At 48.3% G+C, this 15,230-nt stretch overlaps 1 protein-coding gene across 1 annotated transcript in view; it reads right to left on the bottom strand.

Annotated features, from left to right (window-relative positions):
- LOC141166337 (cysteine repeat modular protein 2-like) overlaps window positions 1-11,486 on the bottom strand; it is a 316,073-nt gene extending 304,587 nt beyond the window's left edge. Inside the window, exon 1 of the mRNA XM_073652918.1 lies at window positions 11,183-11,486. Within this exon, the coding sequence (XP_073509019.1) occupies window positions 11,183-11,366 (184 nt within the window). The 5' untranslated portion in view covers window positions 11,367-11,486. The remainder of the gene's footprint in view (window positions 1-11,182) is intronic.
- Between the last annotated feature and the right edge of the window lie 3,744 nt (window positions 11,487-15,230).

Raw genomic sequence — 15,230 nt, 5'->3', positions numbered from 1 at the left:
GTGACGGCTGAGCCTCCAGGTAGGCTAGCAGGCAGATGGTAGACGTGAGCTCCCAGGTGAGCAGGTGAGAGTCACTGGATAAGCGGGTGGTCACAGCATGTGACGGCGGAGCCTCCAGGTAGACCAACAGACAGGCAGCAGATGAGCGCTCCAGGTGAGCGGGCAGGAGTCTCTGGACAGGCGGGTGGTCACAGCACGTGACGGCGGAGCCTCCAGGAAGACTAGCAGACAGGCAGCAGATGAGCGCTCCCAGGTGAGCGGGCAGGAGTCTCTGGACAGGCGGATGGTCACAGCACGTGACGGCGGAGCCTCCAGGTAGGCTAGCAGGCAGGTAGCAGATGTGCGCTCCCAGGTGAGCGGGCAAGCTGGTCCATAGACAGACTGACAGGAGTTGGAGGGCAGACCGTCGGACCTCAGGCTAGCAGGCAGGTAGCAGAGGTGCGCTCCCAGGTGAGCGGGCAAGCTGGTCCTTAGACAGACTGACAGGAGTCGGTAGGCAGACCGTCGGACCTCAGGATAGCAGGCAGGTAAGCGGAATATCTGGCAGGAATCAGACAGCAAACTGGCAGGAATCTGGCAGGTAACTGGCAACGGGACCTGAGGGCTGAAGCAGAGTAGTGAACAGTGCAACAACATTGCTCGGGCACCTCCATTTTGGAGGAGGTGTCTTATATATAGTGAAGTCCTCCGGCCATTGGCCGGGGACTCCTTAGGACGGCGCGCGCTGCCCCTTTAAGAGGGAGGGAGCGCGCGCGCGCCCTAAGCACAGTGGTCGGGAAGGAGCGCGCGCTGCCAGCAGAGCGGGAGGCGGACACCGGGCTCGGAGCAGAGGGGTGAGGGGAACAGCGTCCCTGCCTAGCAGAGGGCAGGGACGCCGGCGCTACACCGCATGTATAGATATTATACATGCGGGTTTGCTGCGATTCAATACAAGTCAATGGGCGTTTGACAATTGGTCAGTTTGTCAATTGGTTATGCTGTGGATTTTTCCACAATGATAATCCGCAGCGGATGTTTCCGCATCATGTGCACAGCACATTCGTATTATCATTGGTAACCATGACAGACCTCGTACCAAGCGTTTTTAATGCGTTTCCGCGGCGGAAATACGGCTGCGGAAACGCATAAAAAGCGCATCGTGCGCACACAGCTGGAGCTAGATTGAAATGTTTTTCTGAAATTATGTGCCAGGCAAGGAAATCAAATAGTAACCTATCAATCAAGCTAAAGAAGCTGAGGCTCACAAATTGCTCTGTCATGCCCAAAGCACTTGATGCCTCATTTTCAAATGAATTAAAATCTTGATTTCCTGAGGATGCAGCAACAGATTGAAGATATAAAGTTGTCGATGGATTTAGTTTTTCAAAGACCCATGTATGTGGTTTGAAGTTTGGAGGAGTTGATCTTACTGACAGATTCCTTTTAAGCCAAACTTCTGCAGAGATTGCGATGGGAATAGCTCCTCTGCCAACTTGATGACTAGTATGTACATGGCAGTAATTGTGCTGGGCATTTCTTTCAACGGCCTATGCAACAGAGAAGCAAATCTACACTAAGTATGTCAAAATTTGCAACATGGATCTGTGGCACCCCAGGGGTCTGGTTTCCACAGTAACAGCAGTGTTATGTCTGAGAGCAGGTGGGAGGTCTCTTGGTCAGGAATCCTATGCATGCCACACCTCCTGCCCAGTCCTGGGAGGGGAAGGACTTCCCCTATATAAACCTGGGGCTGAGGCAGGGTTAGAGAAGAAGAGTAGAGAGAAGAAGAGAAGCAGTGATAGGAAAAAAAGATCAGGAGCTCTGTGAGAGTCGTGCTAAGAGGAGATCAGGGCTGGAAGCTGTAGAGCTCGCCCTGATTGAAGATTTCTTACTGGACCCGGAGTCCGAGGCTGTGGGGACTAACTCCTACCCAGCAGCAGAAACCGACCGGCAGGGGATTTCAGGTCCTCTGGCCCAGAAACCCGAAGGCTCGGTCACACGTGTGGGACCAGCACCGCCGTCATGGAGCGGAAGCCACTAGAAGGCCCCGAGTCACCGGCCATACGGGTGAGCACCACACGGTACACTCAGGGACGTGGGCTACTTTTACCCGCCTCTAGCAAGGTAGCCAGAAGAGTACAATTAGTTGGGGAGGCCTACAACTCCGCCTGGCCAAGGGGGATCCCATCTGCTCAAGGACTGACCAGGCCCCGACCGCTAGCCAGTACTCCGGGAGGGTCTATCTTTGTCACCAGTAAAGACCCTGAACTACACCGCATCGTCTCTGAGTGGTTCCTGCTACCCCCATCATCCACGTCTGCTGCCCTGAGGCCATACCCCTCCCGTTGGGGGTTATACCATCTACGCTGCACTATCCTACCACCGGCCTCAGCGGTCTGCCCTGCAGCGGCAGCTCCATAGCTGCATTCAACGGGTGGCGTAGTCGTCCTACATCTACTGCTAATATACCGCCACTTAGTCTGACTCCCTGGGCACGGACCGGGTCACCGCCACGAGACTATTACCCCTATCAGATCCGGCTCCGGGTAGTCCCTGCGTGCGCAACGCTGCATCACATAGGCCCAGGGCACGTCAACTTTTGGCGTAGTCGGCAGGATCTCGTGCCCGCAACCACCGGGTACTGCGTGCCTGAAAAAGACTGTTCAAACTTACCAGTGGTGAAGATTCCCGCCATCCGGCGCCATCTTCTACCTTCTTCCCGCCATCCGCGAAGTTTTCCCGCCATCCGGCGCCATCTTCTGCCTTCTTCCCGCCATCCGTGGAGTTTTCCCGCCGTTGGACGCCATCTTGAAGACGCCGCGCGGGAAGAAGAGGGGCGTGGACTCCGAAAGCGCGCGAGAACTGAAGCCCCGCCTCACGCCCGGACGTTGCGTAAGGTCCTGGAAGGAGCCCAGCAGACGCCGACGTCACAGGAGCGCGACGGAAGGTCCTCAACCCTGACGATCCACTGCGGAGCCGCGGCCTACGGAAGAGGATCATCGCAAGGTAGGCCACGGTCCACTAGGGGGGAGGAAGATGTCGGATACGGAGGAGAGCTTCACTGCCTCAACCCCCGCCAGCGCCACCGCTGCTGCAGTCATGCCTTTCACCATGCCCTATATCCCGGGAGCGGCCTGGCTACCCCAGTACTCAGGGGAGTCACATACTCTGCATGACTTTAGAGAAAAGCTGGATAGCCTCTTCCAGGTGTACCCCCTCACAGAAGAGCAAAAAGTGAGCATCCTGGTGGCCCAATTAACTGGGGCAGCCCAAAGGGAGGTAAAGTCCTGGCCACCTGGGGGAAGGACTGTCGCAGGGATACTAACCCGGCTGAAGGATACCTTTGATACCCGCACCTCAGCCGAGATCAAGCTTAGATTCTACGGGTGCAAGCAGCGAGCACAAGAGAGTATAAGGGACTATGCACTAAACCTACAAGAGGCCCTGAGAGCCATTAAGCAGACCGACCCTGACGGTGTGGGAGACGAGGACCGGCTGTTGACTGAACAATTTATAGAGGGTTTATATTGCAATGCCCACCGAACCCAGTTGCGGGCAATGGCCTTACAGGACCCTCATCTGGGATTTGCACAGTTCAAGGACAGAGCCATCCGGGTGCTCCGAGAACCGGCCCCAGGTGGCGTTGTGACCCACAGACGCCCCACTACCACTTACCACCAAGAGGCGGCGCCCTTGTCGGCAGGGCCTGTGGGAGCTGATGCGCAGGCTTTGAACAATGACCCGGCTCCCGACCTGCACCATCAGGTCCAAGAGCTAGCTAAAAGCGTTGCTGCGCTAACCCGAACTGTGCAGTCTTTACAGGTTTCTACTCCAGGGATGCTCCAGCTGGCATCCGGACCGGAGGACATCCCGTGGCGCCGACCAAGGAGGACCCCACCGGCCAGAGGAAGACCCAGCGACCGATACAACGAGGATGGACAACCTATCTGCCGCCGCTGCAATCAACCCGGACATATGGCAAGGTACTGTCCTTTAAACTGGCACAACCTAGGGTAGAGGGCCAACCCCTAGGAAAAAGATCATCAGGCCCATCAAACTGGCGTGACAAATATGTGGGAGGACGTCCAGTCTTGCCTGTGGTACTGGATGGCATTCCTATGAGTGCCCTACTGGACACTGGGTCACAGGTCACCACCATCCCGTACGTGCTCTTCAAGCAGTACTGGAATGACTCGGATATAACCCGCTACCCTGACGACGACTTGAGTATCATCGCCAGCAATGGTCAGCCCGTGCCACAGATCGGATTTAAAGAGGTGACCATTAAAATCGGTAGAGTCGAGCTGGCAGCCCAGGGACTGATCATTGTGGACATTGATAAGCGCGAGAGTCACCCTAAGATAACTCTAGGAACTAATGTAATTGAAAATTGTCTTGCAGAGGTGATTTTTATTTTACAGCAGGTTGCCAAGAACGCCAGCTCCGGCCAGCAGCGAGTGCTCCAAAAAGAGATCCGGGCACTGATGCGACGGCAACAGGTGGAACTCTCCGGCGGTGAGATTGGTAGCGTGAGAATGTGTGACCCTTTCCCTATTGCCATGCCCCCAAAAAGTGAAATGATGATTTGGTGCCGGGCGGCTATTGGTCTGAGAGGTAGAGATTACCAGGCAATGGTAGAACCAGTTTACTCAGACAGTAGGCCCACCATTTTTACAGCACGGGGGGTGGTCAATGTACGCCATGGGAGGGTGCCCGTTCGCATAATAAATATCGGGAAGAGGGAAGTGTACCTGCCCCGGTATGCCACGCTAGCCAAATTGTATACCATCAATCAGAATTCTATACAGTCCGTAGAACCCTTGCCTCCATCTTCTCCGGAGGAAGGTAACGGCTCTAAACAACAAATGGAGGATTGGTGTCAGCAACTACATTTGGGTACTGACTCCACTCCCTCCCACCAGAAACAGGGAGTCTACCGGGTGGTTCAAGAGTACGAGAGAGTGTTTAGTAAACACCCGTTAGACTTCGGGCGAGTCAAGGGGGTAGAACATCACATCCCCACGGGAGACCATCCTCCCATAAAAGAGAGGTATCGACCCGTACCCCCTGCACACTACCAACACGCCAAGGGGATGCTTAGAGACATGAAGGAGGCTGGGGTAATCAGGGAAAGCTGTAGCCCCTGGGCAGCTCCACTAGTCTTGGTCAAAAAGAAAGACAACACCATGAGAATGTGTGTAGATTACCGGAAAATAAACCGTATCACACACAAAGATGCGTACCCCTTACCAAGAATAGAGGAGTCTTTGGCTGCTTTAAAATCTGCTAACTTCTTCTCCACCTTGGATCTCACTAGCGGGTACTGGCAGGTTCCTGTAGCAGAGGCGGATCGGGAAAAGACCGCATTCACCACCCCGATGGGACTTAGTGAGTTTACCTGCATGCCGTTTGGACTCTGCAACGCACCAGGAACCTTCCAGCGATTGATGGAGTGCTGTCTGGGACACCGGAACTTTGAGACGGTCCTGTTATACCTGGACGATGTCATCGTCTACTCCAAAACCTACGAGGACCACCTGAAGCACCTGGCGGAAGTGTTTGAAGCTCTGGCAAGTTACGGCCTAAAGGTGAAACCCTCCAAGTGTCACCTCCTGAAGCCAAAGGTGCAGTACCTGGGACACGTGGTGAGTGCTGACGGAGTGGCTCCCGACCCTGATAAGATCACCGCAATTAAGGAATGGCCAAGCCCCTCCAGTGTAAAGGAAGTGAGGCAGTTCCTCGGGTTGGTAGGCTACTACCGAAGGTTCATACCCGGTTTCACCAAAAAGGCAGCTCCTATGCAGGACCTCCTGATAGGCCAGCCCAGGAAGGCCAAGAACCAGAAGCCGCCCTTCAGATGGGAGAAGTTGGAAGAAGAGTCCTTCCGCCTGCTGAAGATGGCCCTCACGGGGGATGAAATCCTGGCGTACCCTGATTATAGCCAACCCTTTATCCTCTACACCGACGCCAGTAACATCGGGCTAGGAGCCGTACTATCCCAGATCCAGCAGGGGAAAGAACGGGTAATTGCTTACGCCAGCCGAAAACTGCGACCCACCGAAAGAAATCCTGAGAATTACAGCTCATTTAAGCTAGAGTTCCTGGCAGTGGTGTGGGCAGTCACCGAACGCTTTAAGCACTACCTCGCTTCTTCCCGGTTCACCGTGTACACGGATAACAACCCGTTGACACACCTGGACACTGCAAGACTCGGTGCCCTAGAGCAGAGATGGATGGCCCGCTTGTCCAACTATGAGTTTACAATCAAATACCGGGCAGGACGCTCCAATACCAATGCGGACGCCCTGTCCAGGATGCCAAACCTACCGGACGAGGGTGAGGATTCAGAAGATTTGGAAGAGGTCGAACTCCCTGCGTTCCACCGTCATGGGACTATCCAGTATTCCCACCGTGTAAGGGGTAAGCAAGCCGCTACGTTCAACCCCTTACCTCACTACAACTGGGCGGAAACGCAAGACAGTGACCCTGCCGTCCGGCTGGTGAAGGAGATGCTGACTCAGCCAGAAGCTCGCCTTGACCCAGACGCTCCGGAGGAGGCCAAGCAACTGTGGGCAGAGAAGAGTCGACTGTTCCTTTACAAGGGGAAGTTGTGCCGCAGAATGGTTAACTCCCGGACGCATGAACTGATCTGGCAAGTAGTGGTGCCAAGAAGGGACGCAGCTATGGTGATGGAGGCATACCACGACGGGGCTGGGCACTTCGGATGGAAGAAGCTGGAGTTCCTGCTGCGCGGGCGGTTCCATTGGGTAGGCATGAGAGGAACCATCGAGAGGTGGTGCAGAGACTGTGGCCCATGCAACCTAAGAAGGAAGGACCGTGCCAGCCAGAAGACCCCCCTTCAGTCCATCGTCACCCGGCAGCCGTTGGAACTGGTAGCCTTGGATCATGTAAAACTGACCCCAAGCAGAAGTGGCTACGTCTACGCATTAACCATCGTGGATCACTACTCCCGGTTCTTGGTTGTCGTCCCCGTCAAGGACTTAACGGCTCAAACAGCAGCTAGAGCCTTCCAGCAGCACTTCTGCCGTCCACACGGCTACCCAGAGCAGGTGCTGACGGACCAGGGACCTGCCTTTGAAGCGGAGGTCTTCCAAGAGTTCTGTACTCTGTATGGCTGCCGGAAGATCAGGACGACACCCTATCATCCGCAAACTAATGGACTTTGTGAGAAAATGAACCAGGTGGTGATAGATCTTCTAAAAACATTGCCCCTGGAAGAACGCAGTCTGTGGCCTGAGAAGCTGCCCGACCTGGTGGACCTATACAACTACATCCCTGTAGGTTCCACCAACTGTACCCCGGCTTACCTAATGAGGGCAAGACCCGGTAAGCTACCTGTTGACCTGGAGATGGGAGTCCTGACACCCGAGGACACTTCACCAGAAGCAGACTGGGACACAGAGAGGCAGCAGCAGTACCGGAAAGTACAGGAGAGCGTGGAGCGAAGTCTCTGTCAAGCTAGGGAAAGACAAGAGAAAACTTACAACCAGTATGCTCCCGCTGTTCCCTTGGTACCCGTAGAGCAGGTCTTGAAGAGGAAAAGACGGCTCCACAAGTTGGACGACCAGTGGGAGAAGGACCCGTACATCGTACTGCCCTCAAGCCACGACAACCCGAAGGTCTGTACCATCAGTAAAGACGGAGGGGAAACCACAACCATTGTATCCCGGGACCACCTGAAGAAGTGTCCCGAACAGCTACGGAATCCTGAAGAGGAACAAGAAGACCCTCGACCCGTAGAGGAAAGGGAAGATGTGGTTAGTACTGTGCTCGGAGACTTCCCTCGGTCCTGGACTCAAGTCAATGGTGCAGTTGTGGTACCCGTCCTCACGTTCCTCCAACCAGCATCCCAAGTACTCACGGAGCAACCGGTAGAGCTGGAAGAACAGCCGGTCCAGGAGGCAGAAGACTCCACACAAGCAGATCAGGAGGATCAACCCTCTGCTTATAGTGAGCCTGCCATACCCCTAGTGAGCCAAAGAGCCTGTAGACAGCTGCCCAGTTTACCCTTGACAGCTCCTACACCCTGTAGTTCAGGGCCAGACAGTCAGCTCCGTAGGTCCACTAGGGCCACTAAAGGCCAGTTACCCGCACGTTGGAGAATTTGAAGTGTTTAAATTGTTTTATTTGTGGTCACCTGTCTGTTACTTGTAAATAATTATGTGTTTCTAGTTATTTTTAGGAGTCCTTGGTGGGTTTACCGGGAATCCTTGTACAATTGGTTGGAGCGTAACTTAGGAATGGACTAAAGACTGTTAAGGACTCGGGGCAGGACAGACCCCTACCTGGTTACGTCTCCCTGTTTTGGTGAAATGGACACCTTGCTTTTCTTCAAAAACTGCACCCGGTTGCGGACACGCCGTGACCATTCTAATATGTTTTTTTTTCTATTGTACCGTTTCTGTTTGTATTGGTTATGTTTTTCTAAAATATGTTTAGTCCCGGAGTACTAAATTTCACTAGGGGGGAATGTGGCACCCCAGGGGTCTGGTTTCCACAGTAACAGCAGTGTTATGTCTGAGAGCAGGTGGGAGGTCTCTTGGTCAGGAATCCTATGCATGCCACACCTCCTGCCCAGTCCTGGGAGGGGAAGGACTTCCCCTATATAAACCTGGGGCTGAGGCAGGGTTAGAGAAGAAGAGTAGAGAGAAGAAGAGAAGCAGTGATAGGAAAGAAAGATCAGGAGCTCTGTGAGAGTCGTGCTAAGAGGAGATCAGGGCTGGAAGCTGTAGAGCTCGCCCTGATTGAAGATTTCTTACCGGACCCGGAGTCCGAGGCTGTGGGGACTAACTCCTACCCAGCAGCAGAAACCGACCGGCAGGGGATTTCAGGTCCTCTGGCCCAGAAACCCGAAGGCTCGGTCACACGTGTGGGACCAGCACCGCCGTCGTGGAGCGGAAGCCACTAGAAGGCCCCGAGTCACCGGCCATACGGGTGAGCACCACACGGTACACTCAGGGACGTGGGCTACTTTTACCCGCCTCTAGCAAGGTAGCCAGAAGAGTACAATTAGTTGGGGAGGCCTACAACTCCGCCTGGCCAAGGGGGATCCCATCTGCTCAAGGACTGACCAGGCCCCGACCGCTAGCCAGTACTCCGGGAGGGTCTATCTTTGTCACCAGTAAAGACCCTGAACTACACCGCATCGTCTCTGAGTGGTTCCTGCTACCCCCATCATCCACGTCTGCTGCCCTGAGGCCATACCCCTCCCGTTGGGGGTTATACCATCTACGCTGCACTATCCTACCACCGGCCTCAGCGGTCTGCCCTGCAGCGGCAGCTCCATAGCTGCATTCAACGGGTGGCGTAGTCGTCCTACATCTACTGCTAATATACCGCCACTTAGTCTGACTCCCTGGGCACGGACCGGGTCACCGCCACGAGACTACTACCCCTATCAGATCCGGCTCCGGGTAGTCCCTGCGTGCGCAACGCTGCATCACATAGGCCCAGGGCGCGTCAACTTATATACAGATGCATATGTGATGCGCTCTGATCAAGCCTTTACAGTCACCCATCTGCTGGAGCCAATCATAGGCCTCAGCGGTTGACAGAAGAATGGGATGTTGGGTCATCATTTCCTTTCCTGATGCAAACTAGTGAAGCGGCCTACTCTGCAGCCCGGAAATTAGAGTAGGTGAGTACGCCTGATTTTTGTTTTCTTTATTTTTAAGTCATCTCTGTAGTTTGTAAATTTTGTTTAGAGGTCAAACAACCTAGTTAATTAAAGTTAATTAAATCTTCAAATTTATGCTGAGATCATACAGATGAGTGGTATATTTGACCCCATTATTAAACAATTATTTTTTGGCTATCTATCACTGAATGTAGAAGTGAAGCAGACACTACTCTTCTCTACAATTTTTTTAAAAAGTATATCAACACACATTAGCCTGATTTAGGCCAAAATGATACTCTTTTGGACCTATGGCTTGATGTATGTGCCAGATGGTTTTCCCCGCACATACTTCTAATGTAATTATGAACCTAGCCTGATTTATAAGCTGTTCATGATTGTCCCCTGAGAAAGTGTAAAGTCATACAAACAAGTAACTGTGGAAATATCAACATATTGCCACACTTTATGTATATATACTTTTCCATAACACCTTCTTCAGTTCCGTCAACTTACATGGCCTAGGTTCATACTTGCAGTTCTAGCACTAATTTTTTTTTTTGCATTGCAATTTATCTGAACTAACTGACAAACCGATGAACAATTGACATCAGTTTACATCAGATTATGATCAGTGTTGAGTGAGTATGTATTATTAACTCTTGTGGCGAGCACGCTTAGGTGCTCGCCGAGGATTTTGGCGTGCATGCCAAAGTACTAGGCGAGCACCTAAGCATGCTCGCTGAAAGAGTTAATGATACATATTCGCTCAACACTAATGATATATAATAATTTTCAGATTATCAGATTTTGAAATCTGTCCATTCCTCACAATATTAAGAAGAAAAAAAACTCTAAACTAGCACTAACAATTATAAATTAGCACTAATAAAGCTACAAAATCCTGACCTAAATGCCAGTCTAAAGTCTCAATCAGACATCCACGTAACACAGTCCATGTACAGACTGCAAGGCACGAACTCGCAGCGGTCCTCCTGACCCAGAAATGATAGCCTTGTAGTAATATACTGTATGAGTTCAGGTCAGGAGACCCAAGGCCAGTCTATGCATCACGGTCCGTACGTCGACATCTGAATTAGTTTACACTCACAAACACGATACAAGTAGGAGGTTAATACAAATATCCATATACACATTAATGTAAAAAAAATTAATAACATTTATTAATACACAGAATGGGAAAAGCTGCAGTCACCCACTTACAATCTTTGTAAATACTAACTAGAAAAGTCCTTTACTGTGATCACAGGGATTTTAAATTGTCTATAATGTAATGTAGCAAATCCCATTAAGCCAATTTTATTTTTTCTTGTGTTTTTTATCAATGGTATTGTTTCTATTGAAATTAGCAGATTGAGTGTGTAAACCCAGCATGCTTTTGTTGCACTTGCACCCAACTTTATGAGGTGTCGCAGCATCCATACAAACTAGCTAAATCTTATCAGCAAATACTGTCATGATGTAAATATAAATATATATATATATATATATATATACAAGCAATTTAACATCAATTAGGATTTCCAGTCACACACTGTTACTTACCCATGCCACACTGGGTGCAATCATATGGCTCCTGTCCACTGCATTCCTCACAGTTAGAGTGACAGTTCACACACTGAGCATTAAGTGAAAACTGCCCATTGGGACACATCATGGCCGACAAGAGGCCACAGACATGCAGAAGAAGCAGCATAGAGCTGTATACTGTTGCTTTTTTCAGCTCCATTTCTCTGTGCAGAGTCCCCCTGCAAAGTGTCTGCTGTCCAACAGGTGCACCCTGACAATGAGCAGGGAGTGATATTTTCCTTGAAAGAATTGCTGCATGAAATAAGAGTCACAGACTAGTCAAACCGGTTTCTATCCACTTCCCTGCAGATCAAATTCCAGAATTATTCAAGGAAAGCAATATGGGCAGGAAAAAAAGTCCTTCACTTAGCCTCTGGTCAACTGAGCTACTTGTAATAGTGGAAGGGCTGTATCTGTTGTATCTATTTGTTCTAAAAGTTGGTTGATCCAGGTGAATAAGCCACATGGAAGCCATTATTCTCTGACTGCCAGTATAGTAAATTTTGCCAATAATTTTACCTGACACAGTCCATCCTCATGTTATGGATCTAGAGAGTATATTTCTTCATATGACAAAACTTTTTATCCAACATTTTATTACAAAAATAGGTAAAATAAAGGAAATAGAAAAAAAGAGAATGTGTTTGTAAGCCATAATACCCAGACTTTTAAAGTCCACGATGTGTCTTTATTTTACTTGCATCAAATATTTTCTTAACATTGTTCTGACTCTGTTTAACCCCTTCAGCCCCCAAGGTACTTTACATCATCATAATTTTTTTAACAATTTTTTTTGTTAGGAAGTTAGAAGGGTTAAAAGTTGACCAGCAATTTCTCATTTTCCCAACAAAATTTACAAAACCATTTTTATAAGGACCACATCACATTTGAAGTGATTTTGATGGGTCTACATGACAGAAAATGCCAAAAAGTGACATCATTCTAAAAACTGCACCCTCAAGGTGATCAAAATCACATTCACGAAATTTATTAACCCTTCAAGGTGCTTCACAGGAATTAATGGAATGTGGAAGGAAAAAATAAACATTTAACTTTGTTTTCACAAAAATGTTATTTTAGACCCAATTTTTTTTACTTTCACAAGGGTAACAGGAGAAAATAGACCCCAAAATTTGTTGCGCAATTTCTCCTGAGCAAGCTGATACCCCATATGTTGTGGAAAACTACTGTTTGGGTGCACGGCAGGGCTCGGAAGGGAAGGAGCGCCATTTGACTTTTTGAATGTAAAATTTGCTGGAATAATTTTTGGATGCCATGTCGCATTTGAAAAGCCCTTGAAGTGCCTAAACAGTGGAAACCCCCCATAAGTGACACCATTATGGAAACTAGCTTCTTCAGGGAACTCAGCTAGATGTGTGGTGAGCACTTTGAACCCCAAGGTGCTTCACAGAAGTTTATAACGTTGAGCCATGAAAATAAAAAAAAATCACATTTTTGCCCAAAAATGTTTTAAGCCCCAAATTTTTTATTTTTACAAATGTAAAAGGAGAAAAGGGACCCCCAAATTTGTTGTGCAATTTCTTCTAAGTACACAGATACCCCATATGTGGGGAAAAAGTACTGTTTGGGTGCACGGCATGGTTCAGAAAGGAAGGAGTGACGTTTTGGAACGTAGACTTTAATGGAATGGTCTGTGGGTGTCATGTCGTGTTTGGAGAGTCCCTGTTGTGCTTAAACAGTGGAAAGTCCACACAAGTGACCACATTTTGGAAACTAGACCCCTCAAGGAATTTATCTAGACAAGTGGTGAGAACCTTGAATCCACAGGTGCTTCACAGAATTTTACAATGGTTATCTGTGAAAATGAAAAAAAATATTTTTCCAACAAAACTGTTGTTTTAGCCCAATTTTTTTCATTTTCAAGAGGATAGCAGAAGAAAATGGACCCCAAATCTTTTTGTGCAATTTCTCCTGAGTACGCCGATGCCACATAGAACTATTTTTGAGGCACAGTGCAAAGCTCAAAAGAGAAGGAGCGCCATGTAGGAATTAAGATTTTGCTGGACTGGTTTGAGGGTGCTATGTCACAATGGCAGAGCCCCTGAGGTGCCAGAACTGCAGATCCCCACATGAGAGATCCCATTTTACAAACTACATCTCTCAATGAATTCCATTAATAGATGACGGACCTAAGTGGAAGCTTTGGTGTGGATTGAGTTGAAGTTTTTATTGGGAACATTTTACATAACATTTGGGATCACATTTATCTGGCCCTCTACTCTGATCACTTACATCGGGGTTTCCATCTAAATCTCTGAGTGATGTGATTCAGATGAAACCGCTGAGGGATCCATTCACTATAATGAGGCAGCAGAGTTACCCTGGACTCTGTCCTTTTTTTTCAGAGGTGCACAAAACTGTGACCGACTGCGCTTTTATGTATGCATAAAAAAACGGACAGCGCAGGATTACAGGTCAGACAGCGACCACAGCACCTCCATCTGCCTCATTATAAGGAATGTTCCGCCGGGGGTTCTGTCTGAATCACGTATTTCAGTGATTTACACGAGAACTCCAGTGTAAGCGCTCAGCTTAGAGCACAGGATAAATGTGTGCGGAGTTTTACTGCGATCTTTGGGAGGTAGAATGAACAAATCAACAGCAGGTGAAGAATTGGTTTTATTTATTTTTTACACCGTTCCTCATGCAGTATAAGTGATTGGACAACTTTATTCTTCGAGTCAGTGTGATTACAACTATACCAGATTTATATCAGGTTTTTATGTTTGATTGCTGTCACACACTAAAAGACGCTTTATTTGCAAAAACTAGTTTTTGCATCGCCATATTTTGAGAGCTATAATTTTTCCATATTTCGATCACTTTCTATTCTGATTTTTGGGAGGCAGAATGAACAAAAAACAGCAATTCAGTTCTTATTATATTTTTGATGTTTTTTTTTGTCGTTCCGCGTGTGGTAAAATTAATGAAGCAGCTATACTCTTCGGGTCAATACGATTGCAGCGATACCACATTTATTTATTTTTATGTTTTGGTGCTTTTACATAATAAAAACTATTTTATAGAAAATATAATTATTTTTGCATTGCTTTATTCTGAGAGCTATAACATTTTTATTTTTCCGCTGTTGGAGCTGTATGGCAGTTTGTTTTTGGTGGGACAAGATGATATTTTCAGCAGTACCATTTTTATTTTCATTAGACTCTTTAATCACGTTTTATTTCACTTTTTGTTCGGTGGTATGATGATAAAGCATCTTTTTTTTGATAAATCATATATTTTTTTACGGTGTTCACCAAAGTTGTTCCGGTTGTGGCAATACCAAATATTTGTCATTTTTTTTATTATTTTTTTCATAAAATATTTATTTATGGGTGCAATATATTTTTATTTTATTTTATTTTTTTAATATTTTTACTATTTTTTTCTTCACTTTTTTTAACTTTTGTTTTACTTTTCCACTTTGTCAAACTATGGGACTTTCAATTTTTGTAGGCTGATTGCTGATAAAGCATAGCAATTCTATGCTTTCAAAGCTGTCAGCGCTGCACTGATAGATAAACTTGTTAGATCATGCAATGCGCATGATCTAATAAGTTTGCTAGCTCTGGTGACGCGGATGTCATCATAACGACATCGGGTCACCATGGGAAAGATCGGCCCCTCACGATGATGAGGGGTGCTGATCCAAGGCCAGAGGGGGCTTCCTCCTTCATCCTGCTCTCTAAACACTGCATATGATTTTGATTGCAGCATTTAGGGGGTTAAAGTGCCGGGAGCGGTGCGCACCGCGCCTGGCACTGAGTGGCGGTTGTCAGCTGTCAGAATCAGCTGACACCCTGTGACAATCACATGCGCACAGCCTGGACGTATCCATATGTCCAAGGTCAGTAAGTACCTACCGACCTGGACGTATGGATATGTCCAAGGTCGGGAAGGGATTATGCAGCATTTATGAAAAATTAATAAATTGCTTGTAAGTATAAGTACTTAAACAGACATTTTATATATCTGGAGCTAGAAAACCAGGGAAGAAGCAAAT

This window comes from Phyllobates terribilis, unplaced genomic scaffold, assembly GCF_046119375.1.
Source record: "Phyllobates terribilis strain yellow unplaced genomic scaffold, ASM4611937v1 Scaffold_11__3_contigs__length_659146591, whole genome shotgun sequence".
NCBI lineage: Eukaryota > Metazoa > Chordata > Amphibia > Anura > Dendrobatidae > Phyllobates > Phyllobates terribilis.
This window is presented reverse-complemented; position numbering and strand designations above follow the sequence as displayed.